At 49.3% G+C, this 19,698-nt stretch overlaps 5 protein-coding genes across 6 annotated transcripts; 2 read left to right on the top strand and 3 right to left on the bottom strand.

The window, feature by feature from the left end:
• Window positions 1-775: 775 nt before the first annotated feature.
• Window positions 776-1,470, bottom strand: LOC112883440. Its single transcript, XM_025948737.1, has one exon. It carries the CDS (start codon window positions 1,421-1,423, stop codon window positions 1,034-1,036), a length of 390 nt encoding a protein of 129 aa, XP_025804522.1. The 5' UTR covers window positions 1,424-1,470; the 3' UTR covers window positions 776-1,033.
• Window positions 1,471-2,031: 561 nt separating this feature from the next.
• LOC112881797 (40S ribosomal protein S21-like) lies at window positions 2,032-3,846 on the top strand. Of its 2 annotated transcripts, none has more exons than XM_025946664.1 (4): window positions 2,032-2,125; window positions 2,766-2,853; window positions 2,953-3,085; window positions 3,583-3,846. In XM_025946664.1, exons 2-4 carry the CDS (start codon window positions 2,804-2,806, stop codon window positions 3,643-3,645), a joined length of 246 nt encoding a protein of 81 aa, XP_025802449.1. In that variant the 5' UTR covers window positions 2,032-2,125; window positions 2,766-2,803; the 3' UTR covers window positions 3,646-3,846. The 2 variants fall into 2 exon arrangements, with proteins under 2 accessions (XP_025802449.1, XP_025802450.1); XM_025946665.1 differs by having other exon boundaries at window positions 2,060-2,125; window positions 2,769-2,853.
• Window positions 3,847-4,276: 430 nt separating this feature from the next.
• Window positions 4,277-5,071, bottom strand: LOC112881356. Its single transcript, XM_025946017.1, has one exon. It carries the CDS (start codon window positions 4,934-4,936, stop codon window positions 4,277-4,279), a length of 660 nt encoding a protein of 219 aa, XP_025801802.1. The 5' UTR covers window positions 4,937-5,071.
• Window positions 5,072-10,785: 5,714 nt separating this feature from the next.
• LOC112883103 (probable indole-3-acetic acid-amido synthetase GH3.11) lies at window positions 10,786-14,604 on the top strand. The gene is made up of 4 exons (XM_025948335.1): window positions 10,786-11,075; window positions 12,099-12,200; window positions 12,867-13,681; window positions 13,891-14,604. The coding sequence occupies exons 1-4, from the start codon at window positions 10,786-10,788 to the stop codon at window positions 14,469-14,471; spliced, it is 1,788 nt and encodes a 595-aa protein (XP_025804120.1). The 3' UTR covers window positions 14,472-14,604.
• Window positions 14,605-17,795: 3,191 nt separating this feature from the next.
• On the bottom strand, window positions 17,796-19,433 carry LOC112882312 (heavy metal-associated isoprenylated plant protein 35-like). The gene is made up of 3 exons (XM_025947337.1): window positions 19,280-19,433; window positions 19,115-19,190; window positions 17,796-19,012 (listed from the first exon to the last, which is right to left on the bottom strand). Exons 1-3 carry the CDS (start codon window positions 19,313-19,315, stop codon window positions 18,114-18,116), a joined length of 1,011 nt encoding a protein of 336 aa, XP_025803122.1. The 5' UTR covers window positions 19,316-19,433; the 3' UTR covers window positions 17,796-18,113.
• Window positions 19,434-19,698: the final 265 nt, after the last annotated feature.

Here is a 19,698-nt window from a genome sequence, read left to right on the forward strand (position 1 = left end):
ACTTGACAACCTCCTCCACTCCAAATGGCTATACTCTCTTTAAAAATGAAAAATAAAAACACCTAAACTGAAGATGCCAGTGGATAACTTGCCGCCATGATCGGATCAATAAACATCTCCCCAACACTCCAACATCGCAGCATCTGCAACCGTCGTAAGTTACTAATATAAAGATTAAGAAGTCTAGAGATATCCTTCATTCCATCGCTACCTCCTTTTCTGTTTCCATTCTGTAGGGGAGTTTAGTGGTCCGCATGTCCTCTATCTCAGCCGGGTCAACCGCCAATCATCAAGTGGTGGAACAGCAGTCCTTGCACAGCTGTAGGCCTCTCTGTAGTGCTGGTTGCAGCTCAGAACAACAGGTTTGATATCGCTGCCGCTGCAAAATCGTCAGGAAATGCTGCAGCGAAGTTCACAACTGAAACTTCTCATACGAACTGGCATCAAGCAGGACGCGCTGCACAAACGCGCAGGCGGTGCCACACCGTTTGGTTTTCAGTGACCCTCTTCTATTCGGACGGTTCATCAAGCAGCCAAAGCGCAGAGATCACCAGATCGTCCATCATCCATGGCAGCGGAATACAACTTGAACATACTACAATCAGCTGCTGAGGGACGACGATGCGTCTTCTCAGAGTTCAGATTACTGCATTTTTTTCCCTATGATAATCAGTTCTGCAATGCACAGCTGAATGAAAAAGATTGATGTATCGGCTTCAAGGGGACCTTGCATTGCGTGGATCAAACCCAAAATAGCTGAGAAAAATCAGCACGCATTTGAATGCTGTAAGAATCAATCGACTTATATACTGTATATGGTTATATGGCCATACATCACACAAACACACAACGTCACCCATAGCACAAAAATAGCAACAATTTACACGGAGAAATGGTAAACATCAACTCAATTCTTTTTCAGCTGCTCGCACCCAAGAGAAGCACCAACAAATTAATAAGCAAAGAAAAAGAACGGCGCGAATGGCGGAGCGGAGACAGCAAGCCCTGGAACAGGCCCTGCGCTGCGCCTACCTCAGCCGCGGCACTGCGCCAATGCTGAGCAGCCGCGGCTGTAGGGGTTGGCCTCCGCGCCGGGTTGGCAGTTGTAGTAGGACGCGCCGCGCTGCGAGCACGGGACGCTGTCCCTGGACAGCGCGAGGTAGCTGATGTGCTCCTTCGCTGCGGCGCCGTCGGCGCTCGTGGAGTTGGCGTCGGCGCTCGTGGCGTTCGCGTCGGGGCTCGTCCCGTTGAGGTCGTCCAGCCGCCGCCTGCCGCCGATCACGCCGCCCAGCCCGAACACGTCGTCGTCGCCGCCGATGATCATCAGCTCGTTCTCCGCGGCGCGCACGTAGGCCGACGCCGACGCCGCGGCCACGGCGAGCACGGCCGCGATGGTGAAGAGCAGCGGAGCGTGCCGTGCCATGGCGAATTGACGATGGACGACGTGCGGGAGTCTCTCGATCTCGCGCTGTGTCGAGAACTTGTGATATGGCCGGCAAGGGCGCGCACAGGTCAGAGATTTTAAACACGAGACGGCCAAGGGGAGGAGGAATCATTTGGACAGCCGGGCCTCCAGCTGCCATTGACTTTGGAGCTCTCTCTCTTCGCAGTTGCTAGGATTGGGCTACCACTAACAGGATATATATGTTCTCCCCAAAAGAGAACTCGCTAACAGGAGGATCAAGAATGTGATTGTCAGTTTAGATTTGACTTCCTCCTTTTGTCTAATCACCTATTGAATAATGTTGTGCATAAACTCTTGGCCTAAGGATTGAACACCGCATCCTCCATGTCTCATTTGAAAATAAATATAAGAGAAGTAATTACACGAAAAATGCCACATCTTAAAAAACATCGAAGCATCATATCAAACAAAGGGGCATAAAACTATAAAAAAAATGGGCTAAAAGATGATACAATAAAAATATAAATAGAAGAAAGACGAAAGCCCAATATCCCACAGAGGGCCCAATGGACCCAAACCTCTAACTGCCGTTTAGGCCCAGAACAAGGTCTAGGGTTTATAATCCTTTCACGTACCAATCCCGACCACCTGTTTCCCTCATCTCTCTTCGACGTCACGCCGCCGCAGCTCACGTCTCGTGCTCGTCTTCCCCTTCCCGAGGTGATTCCTCATCCCCTAATTCTTCGAATTTATTTCTTTGATAACTCTTGTCTCTGTCTTAAGCTGATTCCGTGCCAGTTTGCCGCGAACCTCCTTCAATTCGTACGCCTTTTCGATCCGGTTGTTCTGGAAATCTTTTTGCTATACTTTAGTAGCGATGTGGGTCTGCGAAAATTGTTGTCTAGAACCTGCGAGTGTGCTTGTACATTTGTCCATCTATTCTGTATGATGCTTGGGATGTGCCGTCGAAGAGAAAATGGGGTCTGTCTCTGTTCCTGCAAAACAAAAAAAAAAGTTAGCGAGGTAACCAATGTTTGTTTAGTGGTAGTTCCAATTGGGTGCGAGTAGACTTAGAAGAAGTGTACAATTTAATCTTGGTTGTCAATTGCGATGAAATGCCATGAGTATCTGTGATGGTTTGATTCGTTTGGTTCTTAACTTTCACTCACATGATAACTTGCTTATCATGCTAATTGTTTGCCTGAGGTGCTTTGTCTGTAATAGAATTTGGTGGTTGTTAGGGAGATATTGGGATAAACCATATGAATTCATAGTTAGAGCATATAGAGTTCTCTGTGATAGAAGCATCCATTGTATTTAATTGTGCTTCTAATTGGTTGCATCTTTTATTCTGTGATAGAAGGATCCATTGTTGTCGTATCCCCCCAAGTTGCCATCATGCAGAACGAGGAGGGTAAGATGGTGGACCTTTACGTCCCCAGGAAGTGGTATGTGTAGTCATCTTCTATGTGTAAGAGCTTTGTGAAATACTAGCATGCGATGGCAACCCCTCTCATTCTTGCTTGTGCTGTTTTTTTTTTTGGCAGCTCTGCCACGAACAGGATCATTACTGCGAAGGACCATGCCTCAGTCCAGATCAACATTGGGCACTTGGATGAGAATGGGCTGTATGACGGCCGCTTCACCACATTTGCTCTCTCTGGATTCGTCCGTGCTCAGGTTCTGTACTCCTGCTATCCTGACAGTAGCTTGTATGCTTTTATTTTGCATATTAACTTGCTTTTTGTTCTGTGCTATCATTCTTGTGAAATGTGTTTATCCTTTGTTGACTGGATCTTAGTGTGATGACTTAGACCATGATTTTTGGGCCTAATGATATATGCTTCAAAGGTCTTAGTATGAATTCTGTTGTTGAAATGATATTACACCAATGCTTGTGTTTATTCCATAACCAGTTTTTGTATTATATCAAGGATGCTCTGAAATTTTGTTGCTAACAGAACAGTTCCTGTGGAGGTGAATATTTGTGGATTAGTTGCATGGTTTGGTAATGTTTGGCATTAGCATTCTTGCAGTTGCTCGCCGTGATTTGAACTTTGTGATGACGCAGGGAGCTGGTTGGGTGCCTGTGCAAATGATATTATTATCTATTGAGCACCGATGTTAGAATGCTTCTGCGATATTTTCTGAGGTTCTTGTACTGTTTGGCTTTGCAGGGTGATGCTGACAGTTCTTTGGACAGGCTGTGGCAGAAGAAAAGGGCTGAGATCAAACAGTAGATGAATTTACATGGAAGGTTTCGGTAGACCTTGACGTATTATTATTAGTAAACCTTGAAGAATTTGTAACGGATGTTTGTCCTATAGCTATGAATGGTCAATGGTGGGTATTGTGAAAGTGCAGGCCTATGTTGTAGTCCTGGAGAATAACCTTGAACTCCGAACTACCTATTTACTCCAGAGCCCAGATGTGTTCTTTAACTGCTGCGTTGATCCTTTGGATGCATGTTGGCTGATGGCTGTGCCGTTTCTGAAAACGAAAGTTCATCTTTTCGGTCTATAATTCACTGTGCTTGGGTTAAACATTCAGTTTTGCATTTGCGATGCTGATGATATTGCAGGGACAGATAGACTGGCGGATCCACGATAATTGCTAGGGGGGCTTTCTTCCACCTCCACACAACTTCAGCCTCTCCTCGCAGTGCATCCATGGCAAAAAATTGTAGGTGGGCTTAGGGGGGGGCTTCATGGGTCCGGCCGCCGGGGGGCGGGGGGCAGGAGCCCCTCCAGACCCACCGCTGGATCCAAGGGAAAGCCAAGATTTGCTTTATTGGGTACCTGCCAGTGATGACTTGAGAATACCCCATTTCGCTCGGAATTGGACTTGCAGACAGGTATAACTGGACCTAGCTCAATGGGAGAGCCAACGTGTACAGTACACTGCTGAATAAAGTAGAGTCTTGGTAAAGCCCTTGGTCCGGCCACATGCCATGGTAGTTGCCATTCCGCGCTTAGCTATCTCAAGCTCCTTGCCGTCCGGCCTGCGCCTCAGCTCCAGCACCAGGAAGGAGTTGAAGTTGAGGGCACTGCCTAGCACCTTGATGGGCCTGTAGATGCAGAACCTGCCCTCACCAAGGTACGCGAGGCTGACCATCTCCCTCCAGGGGGCTTCGCCGTGGTCGCAGCACTCCCAGGGAACCGCCTCGCTCCACGTGTGCTGCCACGTCAACGGGACCCCCTTCTCCCTGCCGTCGTTGAGCTTGTACGAGCACAGGAACCTGTCGTCCCCGCCGGTGAGCCCGACGACCGAGCCGAGCTCCGGCACGAAGAAGGCGCGGCCCTGCAGCCGCCGCAGCTCCTCGAGGAACTCCATCCGCCAAATGCCCAGCTGGGTGTCCAGCGAGAAGGTGCCCTCGCCGGTGACGGAGATCCACACGCGCGTGCCCATGACAAAGTAGGCCGAGATGGACACACTCTGGGATGGGAGCCGGAGGGTTCGGAGAGGCGGCCTCGGGAGGGGGATGGTGCTCCATCCGCCGCCGCCGCCGCCAGGGAAGTGCCGCCGGAGCATCTCGAAGCGGGAGGAGTCGCCTTACACGACCGTGTCCATCCTGATGACCGTGTCGTCTCCGACGGCGAGCATGATGGGTGGGCCTATGTGGACCGCAGCTGGTGGGGTGACGCCCAGGATGGTGCCGCTGGCGGAGACGGCGAGGGGACGGTAGTGGAGCGGCTCAACGACGGGGTGTGACATGATGTAGACCACAGTCTGCTCATCCTCGATGGTGATGTCGTGGACGGAACAGTGGCCTTCCACGTCCTCCTCCACCAGAAGCGGTCGGTGACCGGCGGCGGCCATGGCCTCCGATGATCCGCCGCCAAAGCCACGCGTAAACTATAGTAGTCGCATGCAAATACGCAATGCAATCCCTAGCTACCCGGCCAATTCATAGTTACTCCTATAGAGGAGTAGATCCGTATCCGAGACCATATCGTACATAGATTCTTTTTTGTTTTCGAGTCCGGATCTGCTTAGCAAGCTAAGGTTAGGTATTCGGTAATGCTGGCCCTCGGTCGTCCAGGCGGTCCACCCCTCCGGTTGTATTAAGCTCCGACCGACGGTTCACCTCTCCTTCTCTTCCCCCCACCACCCTCCTTCCGGTCTACAACCTCGTCGCCCTCCGCCGCTGCCAACAGCCTTCTCCTCATTGGATCCGGGGTCCCGTTAGCCAGATCTGCTACCGGACCTGAGTGGGGGTCACCTCCGCCGCCGCCGCTTGCCCCGGAGCCTTGTGCCCCGGTGGCTCGAGTAGGGCGCGCTACCGCCGCCTCCGCTGCCCACGGGTCCCCGGTGCTATGCCTCGGGGTGGCTAGGGGCCATGGTCGCGTGCTGTCGCCGCACCGAGGTGTTGTGCCTCGGGTGGCCAGGGCCCTTGTCCGCACGCCACTGCCGCCCTTGGGTGGTCGCCGCCGCCCCCCCCCCCCCGGGTGCTGTGCCTCGGGTGGCTGGGGCCGTTGGCCGCGCGCCGCCGCCGCCACAATCCTCGGGTGGCGGTGGGCCGTCCTCGTGGGGGTTGGTTGCCGGCCTCCGGTCTCTGGCCTGGGGTGCCGGCCTCCTATCGTCTGGTTGCTGCCTCCGCTACTGCCCCTTCTGGTTGTGGCTTGGGTAAGGTGCCGATGGGCTCTCTTGCGTTGTGGCGGCATTTGTCGGCCTTCGGCTTTGGGATTGGAATGGGGTGGAGGTGAAAGCCTATGATGGCGACGTCCTCGGGCGCCGTTCACCTTCTTGGAGGCGTCATTCTTTCCCTTATTCCCTCCTCTCCGGTGGGCGTTCCAGGTGAGAAGCTAGACTACGTTGGTCGGACAACAAGAACGCCTATGGCGTCGCTCCCTCCCTGGAGGTGTCGTTTTGGAAGCTTTTATTGGTGGCAGCCATCTGCTCTGCTCTCCTCGGAGAGTTTCCACTTATGCACCTGCCTTCGTTTAGCTTCTTCTGCATTGTCCGGATTGCGTTGATCGTCAGTTGGCGGACGTTTTGCCACTCTCTCTTCACTGGCAGATACTTTGCCGCCGCTCTGCTCTGGCAGATGCTTTGCTGCCGGCGTCGTCTTGGTTGGAGATCGTTCGGGCGGATGCTTTGCTGCCGTGGTTGGTTGGTCGGGTGGATGCTTTGCCACCTTGTTGTTTGTCGATCTTCGCACCTTGATATTGTAGTATTCTTTAGCAAGTGCAGTTGTTTGGTTTTGGCTCGGTGCGTAGGTTCGGGTTAGTCTCCTCCCGGTTGTTCTTGTCTGTTGTTGAGGTCACCCGTCACTTGCTCGGTACTTTATATCCATGTTAATAGCGTCTACCTATTAAGGTTTGTAATGGTCGTATTGCTTTCCTCTTAATAAAATACGTGCTCGGACACGTTCGCGAAAAAAAGCTCTCACCGACGGTATATCATTATAGTACTTCCCCCACACCTTCCATCCATATCTTTCCCTCTTCTAAAGAAAAAAATTACGAATCTCTATTTATTGCGGTAGGAGTTTATTTTTCTTACAATCTCTTGAGATCCAATGTTAATGAGCTGTTATTTTTATCATATTTTAGATGTTGAAAAAGAACACATCGATATTGCGAACTTTGTTTGTGCATGTTGCTGCTATCCATAAATGTTGTATGAAACACGGTGCCATATTGCGGCGGGAATTTTCCATCTTCGAATTGGATGGATAGTCATTTCTATACATACTTTTTAATATTGCAAGCAGTGATTTTCAATATTGCCTTAGCTAACTTTTAGTGTTGCATCGGAGTGTCCGATGAAAAATCTATCATCGGATTTCGGGACGCTGGTACCTCCGTTAGATATTTGGAAGGGGAATTTAGCCTTTCGAGGTAAATATTTGCTTGCGGCAACAAAATCCTCTCTATCTTCGCGCCGGGCAGAGCGCTCGCTCGCGGCGGCTCATGCTCACCCGTGGCCTGATCTATCTCAATATCGAGTAATCCAGTCAGCACCACATGATATAATTTAACATAAATAACTGTGACTTAGATCTAATATATAATAATTAGCAAGTTTGAGAATCAATATGCATTTTGGAAATTTAGAGACTGACTTAGGGCCTGTTTGTTTGAGCTTAAATAAGCTGTAGATTATACAAACCAACTTAAATAATCTGTAAAGGAAACAAACAGGCAGCTTATTTGCTCAGATTATATAATCTAGAGTCAAAAACACCATAATCTCATAAGCTAGTCAAGTGGAGCTTATTTCAACTTATTTCTACCCAAAAGACCCACTACCCATGGCAAAGAGGAGCAAATTACCCGCAATTGCCATTGGGTCCCACCAGCCCACTCCCTCCTCCCCTCCCCACGCGCCCCTCTCCCTGGCTGGCTCCCCACGCTAAAGGCATTGTTGTCTTTACACGTCTAGGACAAATAAGCTGGGCCAAATAAGCTAGGCAAACAAACAGCAAGACTCAGCTTATTTAATCCAGAAAAAATAAGCTAGATTATATAAGCTACTAAATAAGCTGGATAGTATAATCTATAAGTCCAAACAAACAGGCCCTTAGTATTAATTCGGAGTCAAGTTCCAGAACCAGCAGTGTATTTTACTGTAAAATATCGGCACTTCGACACCAAAGCAAGGAGCTGACGCCGGAGGCCGGACCGTAAGGCGCCGAGGCTGGTCCTATGCTCCACTACCTAGCAGTGAGTGTCTCCCACCTTCATCCTCCTCCAAAGTGAAGCTACTAATCTAGGTCAGGGAGGGCCGGGCACACGCACACAAAGCAAGCAAGAGAGAAAACCAGAGCTGGATAGGCACTACCCCCCTACTACTCTACTTGATGTAAAGCCCCGGAATCACCAATGTGGCAGTGTCCGGCTTCTTGTGCTAAACACAGTTCAAGCATTCTCAATCTCACGCTGCGCATGCGCTCCCATCAAGAAAGTGCTCTCCTCCTCCCCCTCAACCCTATACTTCTTTTGTCCTTTCATCCCCTTTTGGTTGCTGGAAGAAACCGGCTGTTTGGTGCGCGGTCTGATCTCCAAAATTACCTGTCTTACCGACATTTAACTAGAGGTTGGTGGAATTATTGGTTTTCTTAAATACCAAGGATTTCGGTATAGAATTGGCTCCTTTAAAGCAGAGTTGGTTGTGATACACTTACGTAGTTACGTTGGAATTGCGATGTGTGAGATACTATGCAGACAGTCTTTTGGGTGATAGTGACTTGAGTGAAGTATAGAAGAGAACAAATATACGGAGAGATCTGTTCGAGTTACCTTTTAAGCAGCAGATCGTAACGTTGCTTTATGCCGTGCCCACTGCCCACCTGTTCGGCAAAACGGTTGAGTTGAACTCTGCAGTATTGTTTGTATGATATGTGTAATACACTTGATGGACTGTGCATTTCTTGCACATGGCCTTATTCTGATCATGGTGGACGCAGGTTGGCTTCTTCGAAGGGGGCACTCAGCTTCTGCCATCGAGTAACAAGGCGAGGAGATCTTGTAATGTATCTGTGGAGTTGTGCGTGCACATGGCCTTATTCTGATAGTGGTGGATGCATGCTATCCGTTTTGAAGAGGACATTCACTCTAGTTTCTGCTGCTCGAGTAAGAAGGCGAGATCTAGCAAGGACGAAAGACATGAAAGGTGAGGAGATATGATAGGAACAAGGCTACAAATGATCGAATAAGGTTCATTAAACACTGCAACTTTAGCAAAGAATTTGTGCACTGTTTTCCTTTTCTGTAGGTAGTTGATGGATGCGGAGTAGGGGGCACGCACGCCAGCAATCTATGTCGCACCACCACCAGGAGGCCACCATATGCGGCGAGCATCCGCAAACTGTGAATCCACACCCTTTATCCTGAATTGACTGGACAATAACACAAAGAAAGTACAGCTGCCGCAATTATCAGGTACACACTCGTTCCATCTACATCTCCTTTTGAAATGCTGTACAATTCTGCCACTTCTAATAGGAGAATGTGTCCACCAATTGCTAGGCATGAGACGTTTCTTCAATTAAATTGCAACCACCGCCTTTCTAATGGTGTTTAGTTAAATACTGAGCTTACTAATTGATCACATATACACATCTCTACTTTATAAGCAGCCTGCCCATGTTTATGGTCGAGTTTGATCCTTGGATCCTTCAAGTAGACATTTGGCATTGATTATAGTCACATGTTTTATGGGTTCAGTGGAGCTGGGGCCTAGCTATGCAATCTAAGGCTTGCGCTCTTTCGATCCTGCTGAAGCACCTGTACCGCATAATGTACGGAACACATATTGCGTTTAGGTTATGATGTAACTCTTCATCTTTTTCATAGTGTCATATGAAGCCTTCAGGTGCCGATACAATATTTCAAGAATAACTTTTTAAATGCGTTCTTATCTTCCAGTGCTGCCCACTTTCTGGTTGCGTCTGCCTTCTATATCCTGGCAGATCGCGTGCATTCCTTAGGTGTATTATTGGTAGCTTTAGGGGTGGTTAGACAATTATCATTGTCTCTCCACCTGCACCTTTTGTCTCACAAGTGTTACTGGGTAGGTTTTTCTGTGAGATATTATGTTGCCTGTATGTTCTGATTGGATGTTTAGCTTCAGGCCTGTTGAAGTAAAAAGTAGTCTTCAGATATTTTGTAGTAATGATAAGAATAAAATGTCAATTCTAATAGGTTCATCTTTTGATCTCTTGTTTCAGTAGCTTTGTTCTAAGGTCCATGGGATTGTCTAACAGAGAAAGCATCAAGGTTGTTTTAGGTATTATCCAAATGTGGAAAGTGTGGTCAGTATTTGTTACTAGGATAACTAGAAATATGAAAATTACTGCGATTAAAAGAAAATAAGAATCTCCAAAATTGTTGTTTCTGTACCAGTTTATCATATCCCTCTAACTACTTTAGCCATGCCCTTCAGAATAGAGGTGTTGGCACAGTACAGTTCCCCTATACCATTGGAGGTAAAATTGACCTACATTGCACAATGTCTCTCCAAGGCCGCAGAGCTGTAGTTTACAGGCACATCATGAGAACATCGGAACACAGGTAGGGTACTATGTGATTAGATAAAACAAGGTAACGGTTAAAGAAGAAAGTCAAGACAGGGACAATTTAAATCTGCCATTGAATTGCACTACATTTTTCTGTAGAATAGTAATAGTGGGTTCCACATATACTGAAACATATTGTCGCGTCTAGAAAGATTGTACGTGGATCATCTTACATGGGGTGTTCTGTCCAACTGGTCCAGAATCTCTCTGATAAAGTAGAAATATTAAGAAGATATGTGTCTCAGATCATGCACTATCACATTATAAAAGGGGTGCACAAGCTCCAGAAATCATTACTCTGAGCCATTGTCTTCCTCTTCAAAGTAGGTCCATCTTTATTTCGTATTTTGCTTCTAATATGGATGAGCATAAGTTAGGCTACAAGGGAAATGATGTTCTCCAAGAGCTTGAAATACTGACTTTGAATGCCAAAGCAGCCCAAGAGCTTATATTGAGAAAAATCCTTGAGAAGAATCATGTTACTGAATACTTGAACCAATTCATGAATGGGTCCACAGACATTTCTGCCTTCAAGAGCCAGGTTCCAGTAGTGACATATGATGTGGTCCAACCGTACATTGCAAGGATTGCAGCTGGTGAACCATCTTCAATTTTATGCGGAGAACAAATTGTAGAGCTGCTCAGAAGGTGTGCATCTCTTCCTGATTTTCTCAGTAGTTAATGCTTTTGCATCCGTACAGTAGAGCTATAAGGATCATCAGACATTTATTAGTAGTCCCTTTGTACCGATCGAAGCTGGTTTTATTGTATAATGCGACTAATAGGAGGAAAAACAAGCATTAATGTTAGACCATTGGTTATTCAAATACATGTAAAGTAAAATCCGGCACTAGTTAAGGTTTTCATATAATGGGTATAAATTCTGATCTGTTAGTAAATGGAAATGCTCTGTCCTGCTTTTCCACTTTTGCCTACAAATTGTTTCGACCCTGAGAGGTTCATGGTAGCGTTCTTCTTAGTATGTGACAATATAATACCTATTCAATAAGTTGTAACTAATTGACAAGCAGCCCTTAAAGTATTTGAAGAAATATCTATCTGTGCTAAAATTTCAAGCTATTAAAGCGCCCCCCCCCCCCAACCAACAGGATCTTCTACTCATGCTTTCTCATCCTTTATGCACTTGCATCTATGTCCCATCCAATCTAGCACCGGTTGCTGCTATGTGTTGAACAGCTTAGGAGGATTTTCTCCATAGCCCCACATCTGAAAAGTCTATTAACCTATGTGAAAAAGCATTAACCTTTTTATATGTTGTTAATGTGGTGAAAATAGTTTCTCCTCTATTTACTTCTGGTGACTCTCTTTTGATAGTAACTCTCAGGGACTGCTTCACTATTAGTCTTCTCCAAATTTTGGTAGGTTAGGTCATGCAGCGCTCTCTGAGCTGCCAGGACGGATTGAATGCCTTTCTCCCCTACTTCATTCTCTGCTAGCAATTATCTTTCACTTTGTGAACCATACGCCTTACAGATCGTCTCTGTTTGTCCCCATAAAGAAGAATGGAAATTTAGTAGAACATTAAAGTTGCAAATGTGCATGAAAGCTTATCACTATTTTCTTTCTTGAAAGAACTGATTGATGTAAGTGCTAGGTTTTTACTGTTTTTAAGATCTGTGAGTGATATTAACCAAAATTATTAATTTATAGCTCTGGAACTTCTCGTGGTGAGCCAAGATTGATGCCATCCATCTCAGAGGATCTTTATCGTCGAACGTACCTGTATAGTCTCATCATGCCTATCATGAACAAGTAAGGTTTTGCTTTTTTTTTATAGATTCACTATCACTCGCCATGGCACTAGCAAAGACAAATAAATGGAGCTAGATCAAGATTCGTCTGTACTCTAAATATCATATTGTTTGACCCACCTCCTTGCTCTCTCGAAAGGAGATAGCTTAATTCATGATGATATTTATCCAAAGTTTCTTCTCGCGATTGCTATTTAAGAGTTAAATGACAAATGATTCTTACCTCTCTTTCTTATAGAAGCTCTCAAGGCAACTCACCAATTTGGATGTCTCCTGATCAATGACATTTTTTTTTGTATTTTTATGTTAGCTACATAAGCTGGGTCCAGTTGCAGTACACAAGTTGAACTGGTCCCTTCAATTTATTAGTTAAAAAACAAATTGAAATATTCGATTTCTTCTATAGCAGAGTGAAAGATCATACACAACCATTACTTAACCTATGAAATTAGCCTGTTAATGGAGGTGTTTCAGTATTTCTTAGATCATGTAGCGGTCTCATAAGGTATTTTGCTTTAGCATGATACTGAACCTCAATTTGGATTAAATGCTTGAATTCCTGCATGTGTTATATTCACCTCATAGTTTTGCTCTTGCATGTACTGAATATAATTAAATAAAACCCTTAGTTGGCGGGTAACAACTTCTGACCTAGTCAAATCTGCAGGTATATACGAGGCCTTGGTGAGGGGAAGGCGATGTATCTTCTCTTTGTAAAAGCTGAAACATTGACAAACGCTGGCATTCCAGTCCGATCAGTCCTCACTAGCTATTATAAGAGCCCTCACTTCTTGCACCGGAAACATGACCTGTACAACAAGTATACCGGTCCTGACGAGGTCATTCTTTGTCCTGACAGCGAGCAAAGCATGTACTGCCAACTACTTTGTGGACTGGTAGAACGCCAGCATGTCCTTCGTCTTGGAGCAGTTTTTGCCTCAGCATTCCTTCGATCAATCAGCTTTCTTGAGCAACATTGGTGTGACCTAGTTAATGACATCCGAATCGGTCAGCTCAGTTCCAACATCACCAATTCCACGTGCCGGTTGGCCACACAAAGTTTTCTTGCACTGCCCAACCCTGAGCTAGCTGATGAAATTGAGGCGATATGCAGCTCTGAGTCATGGAAGGGAATTCTTGGCAAGCTCTGGCTTAATGTTAAGTACATTGAAGCTGTCCTTACAGGCACGATGGCACAATATATCCCCATGCTTGAATTCTACAGTGATGGCAAGATTCCCTTGGTCTGCACCATGTATGCTTCCTCAGAGAGCTACTTTGGTGTCAATCTGAGGCCATTGTGCAGCCCAGAAGACGTGTCTTACACCATCCTTCCAAACATGGCCTACTTTGAATTCATACCGTTGGAGGATGGTCTCAAGTTGATAGAGGATGATGAGGTAGTGGAGAATGACAAGCTTGTCAGCCTGGTGGATGTCAAGGTCGGATGCTACTATGAGCTTGTTGTCACCACATTTTCCGGTAAGAAACCTCTTGCAAGTATCTGATAGCTCAAGTTTGTGTGGAGTACGCACCAAGGTTAACTGAAAACAATAATACTGCTTACTGGAACAGTGATCTTTGCCCTGACACATGTAGCCTGCTAGCGGTTTTTATTTTAACAAAAATACAGTTTACTTGCTGTGTACTTTATTTGAAGAGCAACATTCTGAATTTTATATTTCGCTCAGGTCTTTACAGGTACAGGGTAGGTGATGTACTTCAGGTTACAGGCTTCTACAACCGTTCACCACAGTTCAAATTCGTCTGCCGGAGAAATGTGATCCTCACCGTTGATTCAGACAAGACCAACGAGGAGGATCTCCACAACAGCGTCACTCGGGCCAAGAAACTCCTGGAGAACCGAAACTACCTCCTCTTGGAGTACACTAGCTGCACCGACACCTCCACTGTCCCTGGCCACTACGTGTTGTTCTGGGAGATCAAATCTACCACCTATGAAGGCGCGGCAACACCGTGCGTCCCTCTCGACGCCCAGCTCCTTGAGAGCTGCTGCATCGCTGTCGAGGAGGCACTCGACTATGTCTACAGGCGCTGCAGAGCCCACGACAAGTCGGTAGGGCCGCTGGAGATCCGGCTGGTTGAAGCTGGCGCCTTTGATGGTCTAATGGATCTGCTGGTCAGCCAGGGCAGCTCCATTAACCAGTACAAAACTCCGAGATGCGTCGAGTCCGGTCCTGCGTTGAAGCTGCTCAATTCCAGGGTCACTGGCTCGTTCTTTAGCCCCCGGGATCCTGAATGGACTGTGTAAGCTTTCAGGTTTAGCGATCTGGTGTGCTATGCTTCCGAGGTTGTTCCAAGCTCTCTGTTCACTGTATGCGCTGTGAGGAGGAGCTTTCCCTCGCCTTTCGCTTGGTTTGTGTGGCTTCACTGTTCAGAAGCTCCTCTGTTAAATTTAAATAATTCGAGAAGTTTCATCTGAGTTTATTATCGCATACACTTCATCTTTTCTTCTTTGGTACTGTATGTGCGTGCTTGCATCCATATAATGCGATTCTCTGTATGATTTTGTATTAGAGCAGCATGGAGCATGCGTATGTTCCCTCAAGAGAGCAATAACGATTATGGACACTGACAACCATATGTTTCTGCAGATTAATAGAAACTGGCCTCTGCTGTTTAAACTCTGAACATACCTGGTAGTCTGAAATCTGCTAGACTGCTACGGGTAGCCTGCTACACCAGGCCGAGTTGGTTTCTGGGCCTAAAGTTTTTATGGTTATGTTGGGCCTAAATATAGCTCGGTTACAACATTTTCGTCAGCCTTTGCGATCAACTGCCCTGCACTGCACAGTTTCGTCATCCGTTGTGATCAACAGCTAATCAGCAATATGGCAGCTTGGCAGGGAAGTGGCCACGAGCTGTCCCACGGTGTCGGACCTAAAGTGACAAAGACGCCCCGCTATACATGACGGTACGTGCAGAGAGCCACAGAGAGCCGAGTAGAATGCGACGCCATGCACGCGTGCGTGTAGGCCGGGCCCAAGCTTTTTAGCTGCCAGCAAAGCCGACTGACCTGGCCGGTTTGGAAGCTTCTTCTCTTGCCACCTGGGCCCGTCCGACGTGGACACCCGAACTGAAGCTTCTCAGACGCCGCCGCCAAAGCCTCTCTATATTCTTTCTCCCCCTCTACGGCTACGGCTGTACAGCACTTGCACATCCAACTTTTTGTGCGTTGATGAAGCTGCATCAGAAACGGAGGCCATGCAACGAGCTTTCTTTCTTTCTTTCAACCACGGTAATCATGGCGTGTCACGCTGGGGCTTATTGCTTGCATTGCTTCCGAAGTTTGGACTTTGGAGGGGCACACACACATCAGACATCTCAAGTGATGGCACGTAGGGAGTACGTGCGTGCCTGCGCTCTGAATGGACCCAACAAGATCTCCTTTTCAGACGGACCTGCAGCTCGCTGGTGCGTGTGCGTTTGCGTGTGCGCGCGCTATAAAAAGCAATGCAGGAGAGTTTGGCCATGGAGCTAGCATAGCAGTAGCACACAGCCCACACAGCTCCATGTCAGCCTTTGTAAAGTCGTCGCCAGCACCAGTGTGGCGCTGGCCCTTGTCGAATTTGTTTTTCCTTTGCTTTTCTACTGGCCGCTACTAGCTAGTCTGCTCGATCTCGAGCTCAGAGCTCTGAGCCCGGATCTTTCAGGACGTACGGTACCAAGAGATACTGGGCGCATGTACGTACAGTACGTACCAGGCCACCCACACCTTTTTCAGGTGAAATGAAGCAAGAAAATACTACTCTCAATAAAATTACGCTGCTGCACGGTGTACTGTACATACTGTATTCTACAGGCTATGAATTACCCTAGATATGTCGTACTGGTATGCGTCAGCCCATTATGATGCAGCCTGGATTAGCACTCTCAAAATTCAAAGCCGGGACTAATGTTAAAGCAAAACAAGACAAGCTTTCAGTCTTTTGGCAGAGGAGGCATTCGCAAGTTGGTTAGTCGAACCATGGTGATGGCTAAGCGTTGGGAGCCAGATGCACACCTGCATATGCAGATCGACACATGCGGCGCCATGAGAGGTGAAATGATTCCAGAGAAGGGATCAGCTAGGTCTCAGGAATCTACAATCTACTTGCAGCATAGCGTGCATGTGCGGTGGTGAGCGCATTGCATTGTGGATCGATGGAAGGACGGACGAGCTAATCCTACCTATGAGCATGCATAATCTACTGCGTTGCAACGCTAGTATTATATTATGCTAAGGATCTAGCTAGATCTTGCGAGGCCAGGCCTAACAGAGACAGAGACGAGTGGTTACGATCATCATGTCAAGCAGAATGGCATGGTGAATGGATCGCCCCACCTGCCTGTCAGCTCATTTACGCGTCACGGAGCAGCAGCAACTGCAGGGGTTTGGATTGGGTTGGCATGGAGGAGTATTTAGTTGGAAAATGGCAAGGGGCGCCATGAATGCCCGTCCCGAGCTGCTGCGGGGTCTCAGTCCTCTGGCATTGCCATTGAAGGAAGGGCAGGGCCATGAAATGAAACCCCGTGCCAGAGTGCCAGGTTTGTCCCTCCCCTCGATGCCGCCGCAGCCGTCTGGTCTGAGGCGAACCCTGAGCCAGGCCTCATCGTAGATGCTCACCCTGAACCCTGAACCCTCGATCCCTCGTTCATACATTTGCTGTTGCGCTTGCGTTGCGTTGCAGTTGGGGATCAGCCGCCCAACCTCCACTCCTCGCAAAACACCATGCGCTAGAGAACAAACAGAGGTTACAGCCGTGATTCGGCGCCGCATCCGCCGGCGCAAAGCCATCCATTCCCCCGGCCGGGCGGCGACGAGCCCTGATGGCTCCCGATGCCCACTCACTCTGAGGTAGAGGTAAGAGAGACGAGCCCGGCCGGCGCCACGGCAGGCCGCGAGGTGCAGCGGTCAAACCGGCCGGTTGGCGCGGCGCCCCAGGCCGCGCCTCGTCGTCACCGGCCGCCCGGAGCTGGCCTCTAGTAACTCTAGACAAAGCAACGGAACGGAACGGGGGAGGCAGGAAATCTAACCACGAACTGCGTGCACGGAAGAATGCAAGCAGAGCAGCCCTGTAAAACAATGCTACAGACACAGTATAAAATCATGAAGGTACCGTATCAAACTATTACCTTCTCCTCCTGTTTTGAAAGGAAACGGTACGTAGGAGTACCAATCAATCACCGAGAATGCAATGCAGGGAATCACTGCGCTACATGTGACAAACTGTGACACATTCCCTGCCTGCAGACCAGCAATCATCACAGAAAAGGCCTGTCAACCAACAGGCCACCTTCATTAGCCCCCAGGGGCAGGGCCCGCCCCCTCTCTGCCTCTGCCTCTGCCTCTGCTAAAGAGGGATTGCCCCCACCCACCAATTACATTTAAAACCTGCCATCACTCGCTGTCCCACCAACACCTCTGCCTTTAAAATTCCACTCACCCACCTGCCTGCCTGCCTGCCTGAATTATTTGCTTTCTTGCATTTGCTCGTGGTGAAAATTCATGAAGCTCCTTTTCCAATTGGACGGTTGAGAAGCTTCATGTTTCTTGTTTTAACATCAAAAGATGGAGCTCAAGTACTAGCAAAAAGACACATTGCAAGTAGTGGTACTAGAATATGATCATCTGATTACATGGTAAGGTGCGTGCACTAAGAGCAATTTAATTTATAATAAGGAGAGAGATTGAGAGAGAGAGAGAGAGAGAGAGAATTCTGGTCAAGAGAAGCTTTGACTACCTAATTGACAGTACTCCAGCACTCTCTACTCCCTAGTAACCACGATCGACAAGAGAGGCCTCCATTACGAGAGCCTCTCTCTAACTACAACTCGACGCCGTGCAGCGGCGCACCAGACCAGCCAACGACCGGAGTCCGGCGAGGAGGCGGCGGCCGCGAAGGCGCGGAAGTCACATGACGCTGCACGAGTTGGCATTCTCCTCGTTGAACATGTTGTTGTACGACTCCTGCGGCGGGGACGACCGCATGCCCGGCGGGCCGTACAGGAACTCCGGCACCGGCGGCGGCATCATGGGCGGGTACGGCGGGTACCCGTACGGCGTCATCTGCGGCGGCGGCGGTGTCGGCATTGGCGGCATGGGCCCGACCGGCGTGGGCGCGTAGTACGACACGCTCGAGCTCGGGTGCGCCACGTTGTAGCTCATCACCGGCTGCGCCGCGTAGTAGGGGAACCCGGCGGGCGGGCGCTCCGGACCCAGCGCGGGCGCGGGCGCGGGCGCGGGCGCCGGGACCGGCGCTGCCACCGACGGCTGCGGCGCGGCCTCAGCCTCGCCGCCGTCCTTCTGCTTGTTCTTCTTCTTCTTGCCCTTCTTGCCGCTGCCGGCCTCCTCCCCGCCCGCCTCCTCGGCGGCGGCGGCGGATTCCTTGGCCGGCTCAGGGGAGCCCTTCTCCTTCGGTGCAGTCACATCGACGTCCTTCTTGGCCTCGTCCTTGGGTCTCGCGGCCTCGGCTTTCTCGGGCTTCTTATCCGAGCCCTTGTCCTTCTCCGGCTTCTTCTCCTTGCCCTCGGCTTCAGGCTGCTTCTTGTCCTTGGCCGCCTCCTTCGGCTTCGCTTCCGCCATGTCCGCGCCTTCCTTGACCTTGTCGCCCTCCCCTGCCGCCGCTGGCGGCGCCAGAGCGACCTCCTCAGGCTTCTTGGCTGCCTCGACGACCGCGGCAGGGGCCGGGTCCGGCCACAGCGCGGCCTGCTTGCCGGCCTTGTGCAGCCGCCTGACGAGCGCGTCGGCGCCGACGCTGCCGGTGACGGTCACCTTGTGCTGCGCCGCGTCCACCGTCACCTTGTACACTCCTGATCGTTCCACAGCGGCCAAGCCACTCGATCAGTCGCTAGAACGACGAACAGCGAGGGGATTTCAATTGCCGACCAGGACCAACGCGTCAGATACCGTACCTTCGATGTTGTGGAGCACCTTCTTGACCTTCTTCTTGCATCCCTCGCAGTGGATGGACACCCGCAGCACGGTGGTCTGCAAACACGAAAGGGCGAGAGGTCAGGTGTGTAGCCTCATCAGGCGAGACGCCCTCCCACCCGTTGCAGAACCTCGCGTTGGCTCACCGTGTACTGCAGCGGCTCTGCTTCCCCTGACGCCATGGCGAGCCTAGAGGCAGAGTAGCTAGCTTCAGTGGAGCTCGTCGCGTGGAGCAGAGCACTGAAGCTGAAGCTGCGAGAAGCGAGCTGAACTCCCTGGCGCTCTGTTGAGGCTCGAGGTGGTGGCAAGGGAGGGGTGGACGCCTAGGCAGCCAACCTTTATAATGGCCACGGGCCACCAAGCGCGGTAGCCATGTATAGCAAGCAGTTCCATGGCGGCGTGCAAAGACCGACAGGTACGGTGGGCCCGGACGTGCAGGCGCGGTGATCCGCGTCGATGAGCCAGGCGGCAGGGGGCCTCCGGCTCCGGGCGCGGATCTCGTTCGGCAGGGATGGTGACATCATTGGAGTGGAGGGAGCCGGCCTGATCATGGTGCATGCATGAT

The sequence above is a fragment of the Panicum hallii genome, chromosome 2 (assembly GCF_002211085.1).
Source record: "Panicum hallii strain FIL2 chromosome 2, PHallii_v3.1, whole genome shotgun sequence".
Lineage (NCBI taxonomy): Eukaryota > Viridiplantae > Streptophyta > Magnoliopsida > Poales > Poaceae > Panicum > Panicum hallii.